The 25,131-nt window shown below is 40.1% G+C and overlaps 2 protein-coding genes across 4 annotated transcripts; one reads left to right on the top strand and one right to left on the bottom strand.

Annotated features, from left to right (window-relative positions):
* Positions 1–1,314: 1,314 nt before the first annotated feature.
* On the bottom strand, positions 1,315–17,282 carry LOC108900059 (cullin-5). Of its 2 annotated transcripts, none has more exons than XM_018700865.2 (19): positions 17,213–17,282; positions 14,135–14,244; positions 13,941–14,040; positions 13,002–13,178; positions 12,770–12,911; positions 12,200–12,345; positions 11,219–11,299; positions 10,409–10,547; positions 9,509–9,639; positions 8,646–8,753; positions 8,498–8,562; positions 8,279–8,411; positions 8,032–8,163; positions 7,820–7,943; positions 6,973–7,148; positions 6,631–6,792; positions 6,413–6,531; positions 2,724–2,847; positions 1,315–2,553 (listed from the first exon to the last, which is right to left on the bottom strand). In XM_018700865.2, exons 1-19 carry the CDS (start codon positions 17,234–17,236, stop codon positions 2,359–2,361), a joined length of 2,388 nt encoding a protein of 795 aa, XP_018556381.1. In that variant the 5' UTR covers positions 17,237–17,282; the 3' UTR covers positions 1,315–2,358. The 2 variants fall into 2 exon arrangements, with proteins under 2 accessions (XP_018556381.1, XP_018556382.1); XM_018700866.2 differs by having other exon boundaries at positions 10,454–10,547.
* Positions 17,283–19,303: 2,021 nt separating this feature from the next.
* Positions 19,304–24,939, top strand: LOC108900057 (solute carrier family 35 member F2). 2 transcript variants are annotated; one of them, XM_018700862.2, is made up of 9 exons: positions 19,304–19,447; positions 20,128–20,233; positions 20,348–20,520; positions 20,733–20,860; positions 21,876–22,035; positions 22,928–23,084; positions 23,335–23,387; positions 23,555–23,709; positions 23,790–24,939. In XM_018700862.2, the coding sequence occupies exons 2-9, from the start codon at positions 20,145–20,147 to the stop codon at positions 23,982–23,984; spliced, it is 1,110 nt and encodes a 369-aa protein (XP_018556378.1). In that variant the 5' UTR covers positions 19,304–19,447; positions 20,128–20,144; the 3' UTR covers positions 23,985–24,939. The 2 variants fall into 2 exon arrangements, with proteins under 2 accessions (XP_018556378.1, XP_018556379.1); XM_018700863.2 differs by lacking the exon at positions 19,304–19,447 and adding an exon at positions 19,558–19,718.
* The last annotated feature ends 192 nt before the right edge of the window (positions 24,940–25,131 follow it).

The raw sequence follows: 25,131 nt of genomic DNA, 5'->3' as shown, positions 1-25,131 counted from the left end.
TGTAATCCCCTTTGTCACAAATAAGAGGATGCAATATGGTGTAATTAAGAAAAACTATCGTCCTAATTACAGCCTTCCAGTTGTGTGAACACCTGAGAAGATATAAATGAAAAATAAACACAGCAAGTTTTATTCTGTATTTCAGTTTGGGGAAATAAAATTGAATTAAAATTTTATAACCTCAACACTGACCCTTCCCTCACACTTTCACTTAGTAAAGTCCATTAAGGTGCATCAGTCTTAAAAATACAGACAATACACCAACGGCTAAAAAAAATGCAAAGCAAGTTCCTCACGTGCAAACTCACCTCACCAGTGACACTAATTGAGGTAAAAGAGCCTAAGAGGAACAAGTAGTTTGTAGTTCCTACATTACAGTCAAAGCAGCATTACACTGGTGTAGTGCTGCTCTGGCACCATCTATTGGTCAACGGCTGCTGTTCTGAAGGGGGAAGATTATTTATCTGTCTCATGTAGAGCTCTGTAAATGGAGCATGTCAATGTGAATCCCATCTGACTGAGAGAGAAGCAGTGAAAGTGGAAAATATGTCACTGTGGACATGCAGCTGTTGATTTAGTATAATTTCACTCAAGCAAATTGCTCCTTTTTAAACCCATCTGAACTGGCAGTCATTGGTTTGTGTTTTAATTAGCCATGTTAGCAGCAAATCCCACGAGTTCTTGTACAGACATTCATGGTCTCCAGAGGATGAATTCCTGACTCTAGTGAGGTCAACCTGAGGCTCTGGTTTCAAGTTAGATTTGGACAATTATCACATGGATACATATATTCATGTATATACACTTATATTCAAGGTCCCCAGAGGATTAATCCAGTGACAATGAATTGGTATAAACTTAAACTACATTTAAGTTCACACTACAGCAACTGAGCCCACAGACTAGATCCAGTAAATCTGGATATTACAGGGGTAAAATATGTTCAATTTGTGTATTAAAGTTTAACCAGCAAAAAATAAACCAAAATGTGTTTATACAGTAGCTAGCTAGCTGGTCAATCAGATATGCTAAATGTGAGCTAGCTAACACCATTTCATTGACAATTTGAGATTTTATATTTTGATTGGAATTTTGTTGTTTATTTTATTCAACATTTTTTGCTGTTCAATGAAAGAATTAAGTTCTACTCACAAATAAATCAAAGGTAAAGGTGTGATTGTTAAAATTTGTATCAACACAATAAACAAAATATTTATATTTGTGTTTGTACATGATACATTTTTTTTGGAGGTTCCCTTTAAACATTTCCTAAGAACAGTTAGCCTGAACTCAGATGAATGACAAGCCTGTGTGTTGTTTTATAATAAGGTGCTGTTTATTTAATCATTTCATTATTCACATCTCATGGTACACTCTCCTATAGTTTTGAATTGTAGTATTTACCATGTGTAATACTGACCTCAGCCTCTTCTCCTGGGCTTCCTGCAGAAAAGAGGCCTTTTGCAAACATGAGCTGAGCTCCCATTTTAACTCCAACACCACCTCTGTCCTTGGGTACATTTGGTAGACGGGGAAATGGACTGTGGATTATAGCAATATGCTAATTTTCCACGCTGTCCTGTTTTCTTTTTTCTTTTTCTTTTCTTTTACCGAGGGACAGAGGGTTTGACGTAGATCGGAGTTGGCTCTACGCTGCCGTCTGGCTCAGTCCTGAAAAACTGTGAAGTGCTTATCTGGCTCTTTATACACACTGAATGTCCGGATTAAGTGCTTGATCACTTTAACTATGACCACAGGGAGTCACGACAGCATCAAGGGCCCCCGCCGTGATACACCAACCCGCTGGATTAAAAGCAGCATCGCCTTTTGAGCAAAGAGGGCCGTGTTTTTGTTCTGGGGGGTTGTTGTTGTTGTTGTTGTTGTTTGACGTGGAATAAAACTGGACTGCAGATATTTAAGAGATCCAAAGTTCCTCATCTTTTCCTGTCAGCATGCCTCTTCAGACTCGCACAAGCATTGAGCAGGAGTGTTGTAGTGGCTGCCCAGACGACACACCATGGCATCAAAAAGAACAAAACAAAAAAAAACAGACCATTAACGATTAACAGCCTCATCTGGACAGCAACGGAAACTCCCTCCAACTAAAAACAGTTACAACCACTTGGTGCAGACTCCCACTGCAACTTCTTTTTTTTTCTTTGTACAACTTTAAGGCAGGAAGTCCCACTTTTATTTTTTTAAATAGGTCTCAGTCTTAAATTCATGCCTCCCTGCACAAGTTTGGATTTTTTATTTTTCTTTTTAAATAGAGGACGGGGAGCCTGGAAGTATTCTAGTGTCCATCAGGCCTGATCCACTGAAACCCAAAGTCAACACAAGTCATCCTAGTGTGTTGTGCTATGCCATGTAGATGAAGGTGTTTATATCGGTCTCATCCCGCTTTATGTACTTGTGATCTATCAGCCACTCGATCTGCTCCTTGATCATCTTCTTCTGTGGTAAAAACATGTTCTTTAGGATCTCCACCAGCTCCGTCTGCAGCTGGGCGTTGTTGATGCGCTTCCTCATCTTCATGATCTGGATTATGGCCTCCTGGACGTGGATTGGGGAGGGAGACAAGAGGAGGTCAGAGAGTGCACGAGTGAAAACAGATACACTGCAAACAAAACCCACAGGTGTCTGTTCAAAGTGGGAAATGGAAGATGAAAACATTTATTCACGGTCGGCGTCTTCAGCCGCCTGCTGCGAGCTCGTCTCCGTACCTGTGTTCTTAATATCCTGAGCTGGACGATGCCCTCGTTCTCCTCCTCTCTCATTCGCTCCGTGGTGAGCTGCAGCCGACCAATCAGGTTAATCTTCCCCCTTTTCTGAACCTTTGAATTTTTTCTGCGAGGTTAAACAGAAAAGAAAAATCAACACGCTTAATAAACAACAACAAGACCACAACAAACCACACTCACCGTCCACTTTATTAGATACACCTGTTCAACTGCTCGTTAACGCAAATATCCAATCAGCCAATCACACGGCAGGAAATAATGCATTTAGGCATGACCCTGAAATATCTCAGTGGCAGCCATGATAAGAGCTGGTCTAAATGTTAAGGAAAAGCTTCAGTGCTTCCTATCCTATCTATAAAGAGGCAAGCTCCATGGTTCAACTCCCAAACCCGTACACTGAAACAAACAGCACGTAGGCTTGAAAGAGTGTGGCGTTCCACCAAACTGGAAGAATCCCACTTAGCTTGGCAGGATAGTGTCAAAAGATATAAAAAGGCCCTCTGTAATGCAAGAAGTGCCTATTACTCATCATTAATAGAAGATAATAAGAACAACCCCAGGTTTCTCTTCAGCACTGTAGCCAGGCTGACAGAGAGTCACAGCTCTATAGATCCACACATCCCTATAACCCTCAGTAGCAATGATTTTATGAACTTTTTTAATGATAAAATCTCTACCATTAGAGGTAAAATTAATCACATCCTGCCTTCAATCAGTACAGATTTATGCCATAACACAGGATCCATAGAGTCAGCTGCAAAACCTAACCTTGACTCCTTTTCTACCATCGACTTAGCCCAGCTCACATCAATTATCTCAGCATCTAAACCTTCAACCTGTCTCTTAGACCCCATCCCAACTAGGCTGCTTAAGGAAGCTCTGCCCTTAATTTGCAGTCCTGTATTAGATATGTTAAATCTGTCCTTGTTAACAGGTTATGTTCCGCAGTCGTATAAAACAGCTGTAATCAAACCTCTTCTAAAAAAGCCCACTCTAGATCCAGATGTATTAACCAACTACAGACCTATATCTAACCTCCCCTTTCTTTCTAAGATCCTGGAGAAAGCAGTTGCAAAACAGTTGTGCGACTTTCTACAGGACAATAGTTTATTTGAGGTTTTTCAGTCAGGATTTAGGTTGTATCACAGCACAGAGACAGCACTTGTAAAAGTTACGAACGACCTTCTGATAGCATCAGACAACGGACTTGTTTCTGTACTTGTCTTGTTAGATCTCAGTGCTGCTTTTGATACAATTGACCATCACATCCTTTTACAGAGACTGGAGCACTTTATTGGCATTAAAGGAACGGCACTAAACTGGTTTAAGTCCTATCTATCTGATAGGCTTCAGTTTGTACATGTTAACAACTACTCCTCCATGTACACAAAAGTTAGACTTGGAGTTCCACAAGGGTCAGTGCTTGGACCAATCCTCTTCACTCTGTATATGCTTCCCTTGGGCAATATTATCAGGAAACACTCCATAAATTTCCATTGTTATGCAGATGATACACAGCTTTATCTGTCAATGGAACCTAATGAAACCAATCATCTAGCCAAACTCCAAGCTTGTCTTAGGGACATTAAAATCTGGATGACAAGCAACTTCTTACTACTAAACTCAGATAAAACTGAAATCATTATAATTGGTCCTGAACACATCAGAAACAAACTTTCTAATGATGTAGCTCCACTAGACGGCATTGCCCTGGCTCCCAGCTCCACTGTAAAGAATCTGGGAGTCACCTTTGATCAGGATTTGTCCTTTAACTTACACATAAAACAAACTTCTAGGACTGCCTTTTTTCATCTGCGTAACATCTCCAAAATTAGACATTTTCTGTCCCAAAAAGATGCAGAAAAACTAGTCCATGCATTTGTTACTTCTAGGCTGGACTACTGTAATTCATTATTATCAGGCTGCCCCAACAAGTCTCTAAAGACTCTGCAGCTGATCCAAAATGCTGCAGCACGATTACTGACAGGAACTAGGAAAAGAGATCATATTTCTCCTGTGTTAGCCTCTCTACATTGGCTCCCAGTCAAATCTAGAGTAGAATTCAAAATCCTCCTCCTCACATACAAAGCCCTTAATGGTCAGGCTCCATCTTACCTTAAAGATCTCATAGTCCCCTACAATCCCACCAGGACTCTGCGCTCCCAAAATGCTGGTTTACTGGTGGTTCCCAGAGTTTCCAAGAGTAGAATGGGAGGCAGAGCCTTCAGTTATCAGGCTCCTCTACTGTGGAACCTTCTCCCAGTTTCGGTCCGGGAGGCAGAAACACCCTCTGTACCTTTAAGAGTCGGCTTAAAACTTTCCTCTTTGATAAAGCTTATAGTTAGGGTTGGCTCAGGCTTGAACCATCCCTTAGTTATGCTGCTATAGGCCTAGACTGCCGGGAGATCTCCCATGATGCACTGAGCTCCTCTCTCTCTCTCTCTCTCTCTCTCTCTCTCTCTCTCTCTCTCTCTCTCTCTCTCTCTCTCTCTCTCTCTCTCTCTCCACCTCTCTCCACTCAATATGGATTCATATCCCATGTTACATGTTACTAACTCAGTATCTCCCCTTTCCTGTAGTATTGTGCTCTTCCGTCTCTCTCTCCTCTTCTGTCTCTTTCTGCAGGTATTTCTTCCTCTGGAGCTGTAGAGTCTGATCTGTGATGACAAGTCCCCTGCTGCTCCTACAACTCCACTCAACACCTGCTGCTAGAATTAGAAATTACTTATACTGCTATTAGTTGTATTGCTGTGTTAGCAGTTAATACTTTAATTATCACTACTATCACTACTACTGTTGTATTACTGGCCTCATCTTACATCTGATATGGAACCTGTGTTATGCTATGTTCTTCTTTCGCTATTCCCTACCCCCTCTCCCTCCTCTCCCCCTCTCTCTCCTTCTTAACCCAACCGGTCGAGGCAGATGGCCGCCCACCCTGAGTCCGGTTCTGCTCGAGGTTTCTGCCTCTTAAAAGGAAGTTTTTCCTTGCCACTGTCGCCTAGTGCTTGCTCTTGGTGGGATTTGTTGGGTCTCTCTCTGTAAATACCTATTTTAAAGAGTATGGTCTAGACCTGCTCTATATGAAAAGTGCCTTGAGATGACTGTTGTTGTGATATGGCGCTATATAAATAAAATTGAATTGAAAATAAATTGAATCTCCTTTAGCAGAGGAGACACTGGACCTTCCTTTACGAAAGGAGAGAATGCCATCCCATAATGCCTTGCAGCAGCAGCGCACACCATCACTCACCACCGTAGTTTCATCGCAGCAGATCCACAAACATGTAGACTCAACTTTCTCAACCTGTATATTCATTTCATGTTATTATATTATTAGTGTTGGGCATGAAACCTTATTGAGTCGTAGTCAGTTGTTGTCGAGTTTGTCCACTCATGGAGAGTGTCTCTGAACACACAACATGTTGAACCTGGATCCATCCTGCCTTGTATCAACAGCTCAGGCTGGCGGTGGTGGTGTAACGGTGTGGGGGATATTTTCTTGGCAAACTTTGGACCCTTTAGCACCAACTGAGCATCGTTTAAACGCCGCAGCTACAGCCAATATGTACCTAATAAAGTGGCTGGTAAGTGTAGAGGCAGATGAAAAGACCACTGCTGTTAAATTCCTAGAGAGAGACATGCTGAACAAACTGGCTTTACTTCCTTACATGAGAGAAAACTCCTGGTTGACGTAGAATAGTGTTCCTTCTGCAAAGTCTTTGGGTGAAGACACCACGGGGTCGTACAACAACACCTGCCGCTTCAGTTTGGGAAACGCCACCAGAGACTGTGAGGACGAAGAAGAGCACGACGGTTCAGAGGAGGAAAAAAAAGAAAAGTCACCTCAATAACAAACAACTGTTTAACTCTGTAACGCGTCTTTTACCCAGAGAGTGCGTCGCAGCTCTGCGTCCGGCAGCTCGGTGGCTAGCTTTAGGTTTTCAAAGCTGATCCTCTCCCTGGGCCTCTGGTTCCAGGCGAACAGCACAGCCAGCTGAAAGGTGGTCACCTCCAGATCATACTGACCCACCTCATTCTTAAAGGTTATCTGAAGAAATAAGAAGCATTACATATTATAGATTCAGTCCGAGAAAGATTAAACAGACATGGCTTCTTTCCAAACTGTTTCGGTGCGGGAGAAATAAAGAAGCCCCTTAAGAGACACTTCTCACTTACATTTCTACACAAATTTAACAAGATTTGATGATGTTGCAGATGTTGCACTCACGATGCCGTTGGACATGAGGTGATGCCAGTGAAGCTTCCTGCCACTGTGGTTCTTCTTATAGAAGTCTTCTACCTCCGGTATCAAATCCTCCAGCTCCGTAGGAAGAGATACGAACACCTTCTCGCTGCTCCTCGACCACGCTCCAGCATTCAGGATCTTTATGTTGACGGAGTCAGCTGCAGCAGGGGTGCAAAGATCAATTAGTTACTGAAAGAACGTCTCACACTTGAACTGACTACAAGTAGTGCTGAATTAAAGCAACAGCTTATTTGCTTTCTTGCTCTCACATCTGTACATATAAATATGAAGCTAACTAATCTGACAACATATCAATTATTTTTTTTAATTAGTTGCTTTGTCCATGTCCTAAAATATTCAGTTTGTAGTGATCTCAAACAGAAAAAAAGAAAATCCCCATATTTAAGAGATGGAATAAGCAAATATTTACTTAGACAATTAATTGTGGCTTTATTATCAATTTATCAACCTATTTTTTCAGCCCTAGTCCAAAGATAAAACATTTTACATCTTTAAAAATGTGCATGTTCCATCTCATTTGTTTAATCTGCACAAAAAACAAAGCGCAAAAAATCTAATATGTGAATTTCCCGCAAAACTATTCCTTTAACAATAAAACAAATCAATAGATTAGTCATTTAATCAAATGGATTAGCTAGTTATTCTGAATTAAAAAACAACTTAGATTATAATTTATGTCATTTTTCAAATAAAACTAACAAATATTTACTGGTTGCAGCTGCTCAAGTGTAATAAAGACTTAGAGTATGTACATTAAATTATGAGTGAGATGCACAAATCACTACATGTCTACAGTTGTACCTCTTACCTGGTAAAGCAAGCTTGTTATGTTTATGCATTTCTTTGAACGACTGGTTGAGGTCCTCTGACACCTTGATGTCTTGAAACATCCTAGCCAGTTTGTTGACGTAGTCAGCTGGCATCCCTACTTCCTGTTAACAAACAGGTTTTTACAGGAGATGAAAACCTGTCTCAAATAATTTGATTTTTATTGGAAAGTAAAGTCCACCCAGTCCTTACCCTGAGCCACTCCACCATGTTCTCCTCTATCTCACTGTCGGCTGAGATGTCCAGGATGAGCCGACGGGTCAGGTGAGCTTTGTGGTAGCGCATGAACACGTCTTTGTTCTGGACGTACTTCAGCACTAACAGCTGATAAAAAAAAGCACAAACATTACTGAAAAGTTCGATCTTTTACCTTCATAAAGACACCCACACAGTTCATGCACCCAAAAGAGGCTACTGAATAGAAAAGGTTGAGACGTACCACTTCCTTGAGCTTGGCCTCAATCTCCTCAGACGTGAGCTTCTTGCTCAGCGGGGTCTTTCTCAAGAGCATGTCACAGTAGTTGGCCAGCAGCTCTGGACATTTGGACTCTGGTTGAATTTTCAGACCCACCCTGTAAACACAGAAGAGTTCAATCAAACATGATTTCCTTTGTCGCTCAAATTAAAAGCTGAATCTCACACAGGAAGCATCTCTTACCCTTTCTGTTTCATAGGAAGTTCTAGTTTAAATATAGTGGCATCGTTCACGACGGCTTTGTACGCCTGAGAAGAGGTTTGAAGAACAGTTAAGAACTAATTCTGACAGACACTGAACTGTTAAACAAGGAGAAACAAGTTGAGCTCACTTTGTCTCTGGCGGTCAGGAAGCGCGGGTCGTCCTGAAACGCCTCTTTCACCAGTCGACTGAAGCGGTTAAACAGGGTGAGCAGCTGCTCCACGTATTTCTCTGAGTCCTGCAACAGAGGCCAGACGGCGTGCAACAGACATATGATGAGTGTGTGTGTTTGTTTGCACTGATAAAGCAGCTTTTACCCAAGAGCCATAACTGCACTTATTGCTGCTTGTCTAATTTTTAGGAGTATGATGTTGCATCGATAGGTTGCTCTCAAATTTTGTTGTAGAGAATAAATGTGCAATGACAATAAAGATATATTCAATTAAAAAAAAAAGCACAATTAAAAAGGTAACTCTGGTGAAGATAAAGAAACAATTCTGGGGAAAGGAAGTCTGATTGAGCAGTTAGTTTAAAGTTTTTTAGTTTATTACTTGGTGTATTTTAACCTTTATTTATCTCATTGAGATGAAAAACCTCCTTTGCATAATCATCCTGACCAAGACAAGATAAAATATATATATGGAGAGAAGTTGAATAGTTTGCTTAAACAGCTAAAAGCACCTGATAAACTGTTAAAAGTGTTACCTTAAAATAACATGAATGAAAGAGCTAAAAGCAGCTGAAAGTAACGAGCAAACAGTTAAAGTAGACAACTGAAATTAAAGGATAATTATAAATGCTGTGGGTGCATCTGACAAAACAGTTGGGAACCACTTGTTTAGATCATCTGACTGCTCGAGTTTCTCGCCCTGTTGCACTTCATTGTCGTAATGTCATCATATTCCCAGATGTCAGCGATGGGAACGATGTTTTCACAGCTGAAAGAAAAGACGAACAAAACCTTGAAAATAACACCCGAGTTGACACACTCACAGAGGTGATTGTCTCTGCTGAGGCCACCATATCAGCCAGGCCTGCGCTCATGATGTGCTCCTCCAGGTCCTTCAGCATGGGCTCGATCCCGCTCGGGACTTTGTCCATGAGGGAGAACATCAGATGAAGTTCTATAAAGGAGGAAAAGAAGCAATGTTATTATCACTGTCTAACTAAAGTAAGAGTCTGAGCTTTGGGGGAGTCCACAGTAAAATAAATAATTACACAGACAAAAACCTGAGTGAGTGTAAAGGTTTCTTTCTATTCTGTAGATTAGATTTAAAAAGAAAGGAAATACAGAGATATCAAATAATAACAAACAACCATTGGCTGCAGTCCTGTATCTAGCTTTAATTTGGCAGCTGCATTTTAAAGCTAACAGAGGGTCGGCTGCTTTAAAATCCATTTCTGTGGATGCTCTTTGTCCACTTGTTCAATCAAACTGTGAGAGCACAAACCTGGACTCTCTCACACACACACTCACAAATGCATTAACAAATAATAATGGGTGGCTAATGCAGAACAGAAAACCAAGCATAAGTCTCAATTATAAAAAACGTTCCTCCGTTTATTCTCAGGGATCATTTATTATTGTATTCAACATCTGACTCATGAAAAATGTCTGGAACAAAAACGTTGCATAAGCTCATTTTAAAGACTCTAAGTGGATTTTAAGTACCTGCGATGTGGGAATCTAGTCGGAGCTGCAATTTGAGTCCAAAGGGAAAGTGGACAGAGGTTTAACAAATGGCAAATATGGCGTGATTCCAGCAGCTGGAGATATAAAACCTCGACACCAGGTGGCGCCGTGTCCCAGCGTCACTGTATTTTCAGGACGAGTGGAGGAAACACACATGAATGTAGAAGGAGGTTTGGTCAGGGCTATTTCCTGGTGCAAACCTGAGCTGGCTGAGCCTTTGGTGGGAGCAGTCCTGCCGTACTCACTCTCTGTCTCATTTCGTTTGATCATGCCTGGACACTCGGCTAAGATGGTTTCCTTGAAGGACGTTACCAGCGCGTTGACGCAACACTCCATTAACTGGGGAGATAAACAGAGGGGGAAACGAAATAAGAATAAAGAAAACAGACACTGTAATTTAAAGGACAAGTGCGTGGGATTTAGTGACATCTAGTGGTGAGAACGCAGATTGCAGCCAACTGAATACCTGTCCCCTCACCCCTCCCTTTCCAAGCGTGTTGGAGAGTCTACGGCAGCCGTCTGGTGACAAAAAGGCACCTACTACCACTTCAATTTGTCTGTCAAGTGAAGACGTTCGTTTATATAGCTATATTTAGATTTTTTATTTAGTCGTTAGTCTGTAAAACTGTAGGTAACAGCTGACATGTACACTAGAAACATGGTGGCCTCCGTGGAGGAGGACCAGCTCCATATGTAGAAACATAACAATGATTAGATTTAGATGATGATACATCAGTAAAAACATACTTTTTCTACCAATAGATCCCTGTAAATGTTACACACTGGTCCTTTAATAAGAACGGCGAAGAAAATAAAATAAGAAAATAAAAAATTATAGGCTTAAAAAGCAAAACTGAAAAGAGCAAAAAGAAATGTGGAGACTGAAGAAGTCGGTGTCTAAAGTTTATAAAACCAAAACAATGAAGCTGCACAGAAACGATGCACAAATCACATATTTTTTTTAAATCAAATGTAGACTTGTTTGCAAAACACTAATGTGTAATACTCACTGCTTGTACAGAGTTACAGTCACGTCTCGTCTCCAGGTATCGCAGTGCACGTTTCTCCTCTTCCCTCAGCTTTGAATCAGCCTGGTGAAAACACACACCGGAGCATGCACATATAATATTTTACATATATATATATAAATATTTATTACATCTATTAATATTAGGCATATCTTTTTGGCTATAAGTCTTAGCTGCATACAGTCAGAGCTTCACAAACATAAACACTGCTTGTTGTTTGTTGGTTTGTGTTTGTGTTTGAGGTGGTAGAACAAACCTTTGTTTTTTGCAAACTTTGCATATTAAAGTTGTTTGCGTATTGTTATTATCATGGGTTGTATAATTCCAGTAGGTTTCAAACAATACCTAATTAATATTCGGTTTTTAGGGTTCCTGAAAGCAAGATTTTATAGTTTTACTGTACAAAGATCCTCAAGAAAAAGGCCTCTTTTGACACTGATCTTCACAAACTAACAACGTCTTATACATGGAGCATTCCAGTTTGACCAAACTGTGACTGTTTCTCAACAGAAAACAAACATTTCTGGCTCATACGGTTTTTAAACAGACACAAGAGTCAGTTTCGTTTGAGTAAGAAAGGTTGCCAAGATCATCAGGTCTCGGGTTTCTGCCTCATGTTGTTAGATGTAACCGTGGGACAGAAGTTAACTTAAGTGAACTGGAGGTGGTTTTCCTTTCAGCTTGAGCAGAGATCAAGCTGAGAGCGGCAAATAGAAACCCCAGGATGTGTGAGAATGGTTTTAACATGGAGCAGAAATCGCCATCACACAAAAATATCAACCCTTTTATATTATCTACAAACCAGCGGCAGACAATTACCATTAAAATGCATTTATGTCTCGTGTTTATGGCACTGTTTCTGGATGGGAACTGAATGAAAAAGACTGTTTATCAGCAGTTTACGATCTATATTCAATCAACAGGCAAAAAAAGTGTCTGTTTTTAAATAAATCTACGACTCACATATTTCATGTAGTTTTGGACCCCGTTTTGCTGGAGGTAGGCAGGTGCCTGAGTTCTGTAGAACCTCTCAGTAGAGTCCATGTACGCCTTCTCAAAGTTGTCCCTGTAGATCTGCAGCTTGTCATCAGGGTTGGAGCACAGGTTCACTGCTCGGAGACAAAGAGACATGAAGAGGTGACTCTGGATTAAGAAAAAAGTATTAAAGGCAACGCAGAGATATCCAGAGAGATGTAAAACCTTAAAGAGATCACAGAAAAACAACCAAAGATCTCAGTGAGGTGCGACAGTTTAAAGATAATCTGTGAGGTGAACACTCGTACCAAATTTGAAAATACTCCCCCCAGGCCCTCCTGAGATATGAGATGAACAGATAGACAGACAACCTGAAAACATGCAACTATCACAGGTGCAGAGGCATAAAAATAATCATATAGGGGTAAGAGTTTAAATTAGATGATAAAGATGATAAATCTACACTGACTGTGATCGCAGCGTACACTCATATACCTGTACGCCTCTCTGTGTTTTAGCTACTGGAACAATAAGACGACCTGTGTCACTGTTTCTCACCGTAGGACTCTCGCACTCCGATGACCAGCTGGGAGTCAAAGGCCTCCCCCAGCCTCTCAGCGTGGACGAGCTTCATGGCGCTGTCTTGTAGCCTGTTTTTAATGTTGGAGAAGATGGACTCGTTCCATGTGTCCAGCATCAGCTGCACAGAGACGACACAGATGTAGCATTACTCTGAGTCAACAACCGCCATCCCAACCTCTTTGACTTCCCCTCTCCTGCTCCTCCTCACCTTGCGGACGATGCTGTCCTCCACGTTGGACTTCTTGTTGCTTCCTTGCTTGCCCATCAGTGTGATCTCCAGCTGGCAGAAAGGCTTGGGCAAGATGTCGCACTGCGTGAAGAACTTCCTCCACTCCACGATGTAGGCCTTCAGCAGCGCCGTGTCATCCTGGTGACTCAACACCCGCTGAGACAGAGGGAGAAACACAGGACAGGGCTCATTAACACCTGCAGAAGGAAACTGACTGACTGATGTGAACCTGTTTATGATGCTGAGAGTTAGAAAACAACAGCAACAACATCAGTTACTTGTTTGCTTTGTTTACAAACTACCAGGCCAGCTGCATATTCATACAGCTTCCTGGGGCTGCACAATTCTGGAAAACATCAGAATCAACCAGGATTTTTTTCAATGTGATTATTGCACTCATTTACCAGATACACAAGGAAACAGAGCAGAAAATATAACAGTGCCTGATAAAGGACAGGCCATATCTTTGGCTAAGTTTTAGGTGATCATGTCTGTCTGCACGAATAATTCATACGTCAATTTATTGTTTCGAACTGTTGTTTTTCTTATGAGTACTTTCACACAAAACGACAAAAAAGCGACAATTTTTCTGAGCTTTGTCACTGCAACTAAAGGCATCACAAGCCACAGAATCATCATCATTTAGAAATGAGATCGCTTGGAGCTCTGAATCGAGGTCAAGATTTTAATACGATTAATTGTGCAGCTCTAAATCTTCCTGTGAGCAATAACCACAACTTCATCCTCTTTGGGGATTGTTGTGAGTTATTTGATGATGACAGTGAACAGTATAAGCGCATGCTGGAGTCGATCTGTCTAAGAATTAATTAAAACACTTAAAATTAAAACTACAAATGGGGAAATGTGAGAACATCATATCAGGGATGCTGGGACAAAAATCTCTGGTTCTGGTCTTACTGCTTGTGCTTGTTTGATGAAATCTAGGATGTCCTCTTTGAGGGCCTGGTGGATCTTAGCTGGACCTTTGTCATCCCACAGGCATACAGCATGGACGTCTCTGTGGAAACAAAGAGGACACACAGTGTTACCTGCCCCTGTTTTGTTTTGCCGGGAGTCAAAGCTAAAAAGCAGAAGCATTAAAGTAAACTCACGAGAACAGGTCAAACCACTGTTGTTTGGTGACGGACTCCTGCCGTAGGAGCTTCAGTACGATAGGACGCATCAGGTCCCATTTATCCTCAAACTGAAGGGAGCCTTTGTTCTGGAAACACACAGGTGGAAAGTGAACTGTACGATTCACACTCTTCATGATCTTTACCACGTGGACGACCGATGTTTGCTACGACCTCTCTTAGCGACCACAGCTAACTTATGTGTTGATTTTTCCTAGCTGCTGTGTTTTTATTTATGTATTTATTTATGCTTATTCTTAATCTTAGAGTTTTTTAATGTTCATTTTTACATTATTGCTGGCGAGAAACAACACTTCTTTTCTCCATATATGCAAATAATAAGTGAAATGACAAATAAAGAAATCTCGAATCTTGAACACTGTTAATTACTCTTTCACATATTACAAACTGATATTTCTCCTGTGCAAAGATACACATGTTCCAAAACTTGGCAGTTTTTGGTTTCTTTAAACCGTATCAAACTCCCTGGGGTCCTTATTTAAACAGCAAGTAACAATGTTAAAAAGCATAATCACAAACAAACAATACAGTAATTCAATAAATTAATTGAGTAAATCTCTGTGTACAGGATTTATATGGTCTGACTGATTAATGTGTTCATCACTCTTCTGACTTGGGTTTGGGATTTGATTAATCCCAGCAAAGCAGCAGCAAATTCTCCAGTTTGAGGAGCTGGATTTGTCAAATGCTTTTTGCTCAATTGATTAAATGATTCATCAATTACCAAAGTAGTTGACAATTGGTTTTCTGTCAGTAATTGTTGCAGCTCTACTGTGGTCACATGTTGTGAAGTCTCTGTACGTTTGCTTTAAGCAGAATTTCCCCAAGTGGCCTGAGAGTAAAGTACATTTGTGTTCGTGGAACATTATCTCAGACTTCTGATTAACTGACTCTGATTCTGTGACGACGCCTCAGGTCGTCTTGGGGTTTGGATCTGGTTCTAACTTGTGTCTCTTTCTTCTGCAGGTCGCTGATTAGTGTGATCTGAACACCTGTGGCACCCAGAGTGCCCCAGGTTACATACAGTCCTGACCCTGCTAATCACACCCTGCTCGTCTCCACAGTCACCTCACGTCTTCAGTTTGGTTTTGTTTTGTTTATTCTTCAGGTTTCACTCACCCACACCCACATCTGTCACTCATACACACCACTGACTTTACTGACTTCCTCACCACATGTTGTGGTTATTAAATTTAGTCTAATTTGTTTTAATTTGGTTGATAAATTCTCCTTTTTTGTGGCCACTTGAACCACATCCCAACAGATTCCTTCTCATAAATCTGACACACATAGATGAGTAACACACTGAATCAATGAGTTGAATAATGTGGAGAAACGAAAGAAATGTAAACGTTTCCATAGAGGCATGATCACTGTGAATAATTTAATGAGAGTAATGTGACTCATATACTACAGTCACTAGGTTTCAACTGAAGCTGCTCTGGAGTTACCCCACACTTTCCTGTAACACTTAATGACACAATGCAGCCGTTTCTTCTATTAAATTTCACGTTTTAAAACAGGTAAAATCTACCTGCTTCTGCCAACCCAGTGTATGTTTTAATGGATGGAGACTGGGGGACAGCCTAGGCTGAACAGTCAGGGACACAGCAAATGTCTCTCACACTCTGTGTGAGCAGTTTGTAACACAAGCTTGACATGACAAAGCTCCCCTCCAGAGCCACAGAGGAACACATTATGCAACTACTTTCACAGGCTGACTGGTTCTCCCATGACGTTAATGAGAAATTTGGTGCAGTTCCCATTTAACACGCTGGATTTTTGCTGAATTTCAAAGTGTAAGGTACGGACAGCAGTCAGCAGGCTGTGGTGCAAGTACACACAACTGATCTAACCAAGACTCAGCATTTAGTAGTAGCAGTATTTATAACAACTTCTTGTTTTAGGGCTGCATGTGAGTAGCTTATGTAGCTGTAAAACTGATGTGACAAACTGCACAATTTGAAATGAAATAGCTGGCTATCAGTGGTTTTATTTATTGTTATTGTTCCCTTGACATTTCTTTTTTTTAATCAGCACACCATGTCTGTTGGATTACTGGTGTTTGGGACGCCAATCATTGCTTATATTTAATATTACAAGGTCATGTTTACTGGGATTTACATGATTTAGACTGGTACCAACAGAAGATTTATGAAATTTAGACAAAAGGTTTTCATGCAAACCATTAAAGGGGAAGAGAAAAGGGACTAAATATTTTAGTTAAAGGAGCTGAACTGCTGGATCAAGTTCCAGATGTGAACATGAACTCGACTGGATGAGACAACAAATCAGGGGTGGGGAAAGCTAAAATGCATGCTTACATGCCTGCTCTGGCACCGCTCTACAGCTGCTATTTCTCATTGTAAAATACCTGTGTTTTGACTACAGTGTCATTTTCTATAAGCTGTAATGTGTGTGAGACTCCTGGCTGCTGGTGTCTCACCTCTCCTCAGCCTCTGCTTGACTATGTGAATTATTACTGAATTAGACGCCGGTGCCATGGGTTCCTGTAAAGCTAAGCTTGGTTTAACGAGATAGCAGCAGAGGATTATGGTTCACTCAATGCACAGAAACTACTCCCGACAGTTGCTTTTGTCAGCCTTTAGCATGTCTTTCCAAGGGGCTGGTCAGCTACAGCCTCCAGAGCCACTGACTGACAGATGATATGAGGTTTGTAGCTAGCGTATACACAGACTTTAATTATATTTCAGCGCAGGTTAAGCAAACGATACGTCTCCAGCTCGTTATCAGCCCCGCTGTCTCTCCGTCTCCGCCGTATCTGCCCCTTTCCTTCACATTTAGCTCTGTTGTAGCTATTCTATTTAGCTAAAAAATCTCTGATATGCACTTAGCTAATATTAGCCAGATGTAACTTAACTGCTCAATGCTGAAGTCAACACTGACAGCGCAGCCGCACACGGGTGCAGTGTGCTGTTCGTTAAGGTTGGAGCTAAACGCCGACATTACAATACACAAGTGACAAGCGCTCCGACGAGCGTTAAAAACAAATAATTGAATTGGAGTGGGTCTTACCTTTAGCAAATTAGACGTCGCCATGTTCCCTCAACTTATCCTCTCGTAAAATCTCGCGAGAACTACACCGCGGCTGAAGATGAGTCTTATCACATCACTGGATGTTTCTAATAGGATTTGAGTTCACTTTAAACAGAAAGTCATCTTAAATAAGAATAATAGAGGCATTTAACATTAAATTACTGTTTTAATTAGCATCTATTATTGTTTTCCCTATATCAATTTTCATAAGTAGGTTGTAGTCTTTTTTCTACACTTGACATTTTTATTGGCACCTTGACAGAATTGACACAATATTTGTAATTGTATAATTAAAAAGACTCATAAATGACATTTTCTTTAGACAATTAATATTTTACAATAAATAAGAAAAACATACAGAAAACATAAATCACAAGCAGACAACATCAACAATCAAAAATTTCCATTTGTTTATTAAAATACTGTATTTCTATCTGTGTCTACAAATTCAAAATTAACCATTTATTTTCTTCCCATAATGATAGCATTTTCTCCATCTTATTTTATGTAGTTGTAATTTCTCTCTTAATGTAAACATATTTATGTCTATGGTTTAACTTTCCTGTATCAAGACTTTATGAATAGACATGATTTTTTAAAACCATAATTTATTTTAAGTTCCAAAGTGACTTTTCACTAAATAAATATGTATGTATGTTTTGTTTTTTTTTCCACTTGCCAAAAATGCCAAAAAATGTGACTAATGGAGCAAGGCTTTCAATGCAGGCCCGCAAACACTTGATGATACTGTTAAGTTGCTAATAGCTGGTTGCACCATGGTTGCTATGGTGTCTGGGTCAGTTACTAGGCAGTTGCTAAGGTGTTCTGGGCTGTTGCTAAGTCAGTAACAGGTGGTTGCTGGGACATTCCAAATGGTTGCTATGGTGCTTCCAAGGTTTAGCTAGGCAGTTGCTGGATTGTTCTGAGTGGTTGCTAGGGCGGTTGCCATGCTAGCTGCTACCACAAGCCTTTGAAATACTGTTAATACAACATACTATTACTACTAATACTACTACTGTCGCTCTGCACTATTACTACTGGTCTGTGTAGCACTATTAGTGGTGGTAACTACCACTGGGCCATTACCCCTTTTACTGCAGTACTACTATCGCTATTTCAACTCTTTACCTCATAGTCTATCTTTGAATGACCTTTAGTCCACATTCAGCACTATCTGGTAAAGGTTAGAGAGTGAGAGTAACAGGCTGCAAGTAAAACTGGAGGTAAGAAAACAATATTTGCACAGTTTCAAGGACAGTTATTTTTTCATACAATCAGTCTGATGTTTGTTATCATTCTTTATCTGTCTGACAGTCTTGGTCAAATCCTTTCTCACACAGACAAGGGGGTTTGAACCTTCAAATAAAAAAAACAAGTGTAGTTTTGATAAATAGTGGTGGTTTCATGGCAGACAGGAAAATCTAAGAAGGTTGAAATATGGAAGTGAAAAATACTAAAAGATTTAGTACAGGTTTCAGGACATATTTGCTGGAAAAATATTTTATCTAATAAACTCTCATCATTAAATCAGTAATTCATTATTATAACAAAGAGTGGAAGAAGGATTTACCTAAGTAGAACCTGCAAAAAGCAGCAAAATATACTCAAGTAATGTAAAGAACAGGTACATATTATTCTGAAAAGTCCATTTCACAGGTTTATGATTATATAATAGGAATTATTATTACCAATGCATTAACATGAAAGTTGCATTTTAATGTTGTAGCTGGTTGATTTCATTTTGAATTAAAGCTGGTTGAATTTAACTACTTTTGTTGACATATTTATCAAGTGTTTTTTAAAAATGTAAAATAACTAGCACTCATATAAATGCAGTAAAGTAAAAAAAAATATAATACTTCCCTCTGAAATGTAGTGGAGTAGAAGTATAGAGTAGCATTACATGTAAATACTCAGGTAAACTACCTCTAAAAACTGTGGTTTAGTATTGTACACGAATAAATGAAATGAGTAATTTCCCTTTTATTCCCCTCAGCGTCAGGTCAAGTTTGACTGCACGGTGCAGACGTCATGGAGCTGCACTTCCACCAATCAGAGTTAGGGAGGCGGGGCTAGACAGTACGGAGCTAGATTGATTTACTCAGAGTGGGAATTTGCACCTCGTGGATGAGAATTTAATGATATTTTCACAATCATGAAAATTAATCGCATTTGGAGAGTTTTCCCACATCTGTCATGACTGAAGAAATACACGTACGTACACATAAAATGTTTTTATTTATTAGTGTAGAGCTTCTGCTTACATCACGTTTTTATTTAGTTGTCGGTAGTATGGGGAAGTTCAGTCAATGACGCTGTCACTCGCGCGGTGGAGAGGATACAGGATACACCAAACTGCATTGGAAAAAGTGACAGTTTAACATTTCTGTAGCTATTGTCGGTAATTCTTTAATGATTAAACGCAATGCAACTCATATTACGACTCATTTAAGGCTACATTTAAATTCGGGATATATTTAATGTGGTAAGTTTTGCTTTTAATAGATAAATATTTCCAAAACGTGCTTAACAATTGGCCTTGAACTGTCAACGCCTGTAATGTAAACAAATCCTGTAAGTGAGATAACTTTAAAGTGCAGTGTGGTCTTTGCCGAATTTGCCACAAACATAATCAACTCTTATGTAAGGCTATAAACAAAAAACAGTTTGTAGGATTCCAAGATTTTGGAGGCAGAGGACAATGGCATCTATAAGGCTCAACGTGGACCATAAATTTAGTGAGAATCTGATTAGGAACCTTATGAGGCACATGACATTCACATGGTACCTGTTCTGCTTGGGTAGTCTGATGAAGATATTAAGTGTAAAAGACTCTCATTCTTGAATTTTGTCCAAGGTTTTGATCTTTCCCTTTTTTTTTTCCTTCTCTTTAGGATTAGATCTCAAAGAAATGGAGGGGCATGCAGAGGAGAGACTGTGTGGGAAATTGAGGGTCGCCTGTGGTTTTTACAATTACAACTTGAGGGATGTCTTCACATGGTGAGCTAAAAGATATGTCCGTGTGTGCTGTAGGCAACCAGTTATAACTTACACATACATTTCTACCCACTTAAATAAAAACCCTGAAAGCCTACCCTCCCTTTCACTCTCCAGGCGTCTGCTGAAGACCGTGGTCATGGGCCAGGTGTTGTCGCTGCTGATCTGTGGGACGGCAGTGAGCTGTCAGTACCTGGCCAACGCCGAGGTGGAGACACCCATGCTGCAGAGTTTCCTCAACTACGCCCTGCTGCTGCTCGTCTACACGACCATCCTCGCCACGCGCAAAGGTCAGGACACCTAATTAATGTTAAGTAATTTGTTGTAAATGTCAATGTCATAGTGGATTATTGGAAATATTACAATAATATAAACAATAAAGATATTGTTCAAAAGTAGATTTTTGAAGAAATCTGTTTTTTCTTAAGGATAGACCAAAATGAAAATATTTCTCTTGCAGTCCCGCTCCCACAGGTAAACCTGTCTATATCTGTTTCTGCAGGTGAAAGAAACATTGTACAAATTCTAAAAACAAAATGGTGGAAGTATTTGGTGATGAGTCTGGCAGACGTGGAGGCAAACTACACAGTTGTGAAGGCCTACCAGTTTACCACCCTGACAAGCATCCAGGTGAGAGAAAACTGGACTCACAGTGACTTTGTTATAGGAATGCTTAAAGTACGTTTTTGCTATCGCTACGTAGCCAACGTTAGCATTAACAGTTATTTAGTTACCAAGAGCTTCAACCATTGTTGTGTTTTCTTGGTGCTGCCTAGAAGGCATCTTCACCCTTTCACGTTGGACTGAGGGTCCAAGACTGGAGTGATATCACGAGATGGGGCGGGCCAGGGCTAGCTGGTTAGCATGCTAACTTCAGTAGAAGTGATAGAAAAGCAAAACAAGAGTTACAATTTGCTGTTGTTGTTTGTTGCTGAACTCTCAACTGTTATTCTAGACTCATGAGTAAACAGCCATTAATTCTAACATTACAGTGACTCACAATCGCAAAGTGGTATAATGAGAAGTTGGGGGCTAGCTTGTTAGCATGCTAACTTCAGTAGAAGAAAAGAAGTGATAGAAATAGAAGCAAAACATTGGCATTACTTTCCATTGCTAGAGACAACTCTCTGCGAGTAGAAGAATGAAGTTTGATGCAGAACTCGCAACGTTTTTTCTACACTGGTTAGTAAACAGCTGCTAATGCTAACGTTAGCCATGTAGCAAAAGCAAAAATGTACATAGAGCACCTTTAAAGTGACTATACTCAATATTTTTATATTTAGGAATCACAACTACTTCCCCTCAGATTGTTTTAGGGCTCATGGAGTTAGTTCATTGCTTTGGTTTTCAGGACCACAACTTTACTGTTTTGATTGACTTCCACAGCTCTCACCAACTCGTTTCTAGCTGCAGCAGGCAGCACCAAACTGCAGGCAGACCAAGTTAAAAACAACTAGCTGGTGATCATAGTGAAACACCTTTAATCACTGTGTACAGTTTATGGATGACATCAATATCATGACACTGCTAAAAATAACTTTTCCAAAATCTGTTTATCATGATATTACAAAACCAAAAATGTTCCACGTTATGTTTTCTTCCTACCCTGGACTCATCATTGTGTCGTTGCCACTGTGTGTTTCAGCTGCTCGACTGCTTTGTGATCCCAGTGCTGATGCTGCTCTCCTGGTTCTTCCTGAAGACTCGCTACCGGCTGGTTCACTTTTTAGCCGTCATGGTGTGTTTGCTGGGGGTCGGGGCCATGGTGGGGGCCGACATTCTGGCCGGGAGAGACCAGGGATCCAGTAAGAACGTTTTCTCATCATTTATATCTGTAAAGAAGGAGTTGTAAACTTTGGGAATATATGAGAGTTAATGTGAATTTATGGGAATTAACATTAATGGAGATTAATTGGAAATGCGCAAAATTGGAGGTCAGCTCATAACAGGGAACTTAAATGTAGTTGGGAAAAAAAACTATCTTGCAGCATAATCTTGGTTAAAACATCCTAATTTAATGCAGATTAAGTTGAATTTCTACCCTGCACTGTGCATTTCTCCATTAAAGCTTGAAGGCTTCTCTCTGCCTGTAAAAGTCTGTAGCCCAGATTGTTGTGGATCAGTTACATTTCAGGATGTTTCTAATCCCCCATTACGGAGCCCGGGAGGTTTCATGGACGATTTAATAATTTGTGCTCTCACTTTAATATCATATCATACATTTTGCCTCCAAGTCTCTTGACAGCCAGAAGTTTGATGAAGAAGAATTCATGAAGCGCCTCAGAGCCCTGAAGCTGTGTTTATATGAGCTGGATGAGATCTGCAGTATCATCAGAGTTTTTGAGGGAGAAACAGCCTGTAAACCTGTAAAATACTTTAAACATCCACACATATATAGCTTCTGTATATTCGCAGGCAATTATCTCACATTCTCACGTTCTATATTCGCGTCACTCTGTGTGTGAAAAAGCCGATTGTTACCATCAAGTCGAAAGAAATCTAAATTATACTTAATTGTTTCTTGTAGTTTTTGTGCTGCTGTTTCTGTCTTTTGTCATTTGATTGATTTCTCTTGTCTCGTTTTTTAATTTGTCTTCTTTTCAAAAGCGCATTGTGCCTTTTCCTTCAAAATGAATGTATAAATTTACATTACGGTAACATACAGTACAAAATAACTGGCCCTGTGTCTCTGTGCAGCCAGTGATGTTGTGCTGGGCGATGGTTTGGTCCTGCTCAGCGCCGTCCTGTACGCCGTGTCCAACACCTGCCAGGAGTACACGGTGAAGAACCTGAGCCGGGTCGAATTCCTGGGCATGATGGGACTGTTTGGGACTCTGATCAGCGGCATACAGCTGTAAGTTATTATATATAAAGCAAATCTGTATTTAATGTTGCAGATATCTTTGACTTCACCATTTTTTCAGTATAAAAAGCTTTTTAAAGACATTTTCTGTTCAGAGTGCAACAAAGTTATTCTCTACATAATGACTTATAATTCACTCATTTTGTATCCCACATCATCGTCGATACACACAGAACATTTTTTGTGTGTTTAAAGGTGTTTTTCCTTCAGCTTTCTAACTGTATGTGTGTTTGTGTTACAGAGCTGTACTGGAAACTCAGGCAGTAGCAGCAATAAAGTGGGACCTTCGTATTTGTAAGTCGACTTTCTGTCTTGTTTAATTAAGTGTCTGATGGTGTACGATGACAGTGGAGCAGAATCACAACCTCTGAAGTTGTCCTGCTGTTTTCAGGCATCATTGATTGAAATAAAACTCCTTCTTCGTCTCTCGCTAACGTCCACTCATTCGTCGCTCTCTGCAGCCATGCTGTTCGCAGTCTACGCCCTGTGCATGTACGCCCTGTACAGCTTCATGCCCGTGGTCGTGAAGATGACCAGCGCTACAGCGGTCAACCTCTCCCTGCTCACCGCCGACCTCTTCAGCCTCTTCTGCGGCCTCTTCCTCTTCCACTACAAAGTAAGAGACGTTTGTTTGACTCAAGTTAGATCCCAGAGTTTTGTTCTTTTATAATCTCTTTCCTCTCGTCTCGCCTGCAGTTTTCAGCTCTCTACATCATCTCGTTTGTCGTCATCACCGTGGGTTTCATCATGTTCAACGCCGTTCCCACGTACACGGCCTTACCTGAGGACGACCCCGCCGATCAGCCGGCTGAGGGCTCCTCCGACCACCTGCTGGCTGCAAACAGAGACACTCAGAGAGCCGAGACAATCACCGCCGTCGCTGCACTATGACGAAGCTGACAGGAGAAGGCCTTTCTGTTTTTTATTTATCTTTTTATTTGGTGTTTTTGCCAGCTGCGGACGTTGAGATTATGTGGTTGTAGCCATTCAGGAGCGCTCCAGAAGAAGTAAGTGTAAGTTGAAGGCAGCAACACTCAGAGGTGTGTCTGACTGAAATTATTATGTTTTTGTTCCATCATGCACAAAGGTCAGTCTTAATTTTTACATTACATTGAAGTAAACATGCAAGAAGTTTGTGTTTTCAAAGAAAATGCAGTCATATAACATCTGGTTATGTTGTTTGTGAGACATTTTTTCATATTTTTTATTGTTTTTTTAAAGATAATTTTTATAAACAGTGACCAAATATCACCTGTTACTACCATAGACTGTATATAAAAATATACTTTACATCTTATACACAGTCTGTGGTTACTACTGGACGTGTTAGACACAGACAGTGCACCTTTTTATACAGATAAGGTCAAAATGTGAGTGTTTTAAAAGTATTTCCCAAGTGTTGTTAAACAGAGGAAAGAAATTTTAACACAGCTTTTTCAAACATCGTAGTGTTATTTTGGATGCTTACATTATTTTACTTTGCACACAGAAACAAAATTATTCCACAAAAATAGAAATAATTTATGCTTTCTGAAGAAAAGTAGTGTTTAGAAATGCTATGTTGAAAATTCTTTGCTCTGTTTAAAAGATTTGATATTTTACAGAATTTGTCAGCTGTACTGTTACAGTCCACTGTCTAATGTTACTGTTTTTGGTTTTGAACACAGTTTTATTTTACTTTTGTTGCCTTCAGTGCTGCTACAGTTTTCAGACTCGTGTAATTTGGTAATTTACCAAATATACTGTAAGTCACACGGCTTTCTTTGCCCCATGTTGCCAAAAGTAAAGCATGTTAGCATGCAGCAGATGTTTTTATCTTTTTATTATTAAATTCATTTTTATATTCTCTTGGGTGATATTGTTATAACTATTGTTATTTGTCATTATTATTATTGTTATTATTATTTCTCTGTTAATTTACACTTTTTATTCTTCCAAGCTGACGACGTCAGAGACATTATGTTTTCAGGTTGTCTTCTCATATCTCAGCAGTGTCTTGGAATTTCTTCAAATTTAGTACAAATGTTAATTTGTGTTA

Source organism: Lates calcarifer, linkage group LG20 (genome assembly GCF_001640805.2).
Source record: "Lates calcarifer isolate ASB-BC8 linkage group LG20, TLL_Latcal_v3, whole genome shotgun sequence".
NCBI lineage: Eukaryota > Metazoa > Chordata > Actinopteri > Centropomidae > Lates > Lates calcarifer.
The sequence above is the reverse complement of the archived record's forward strand: the minus strand, read 5'-3'. Positions and strand labels throughout refer to the sequence as shown.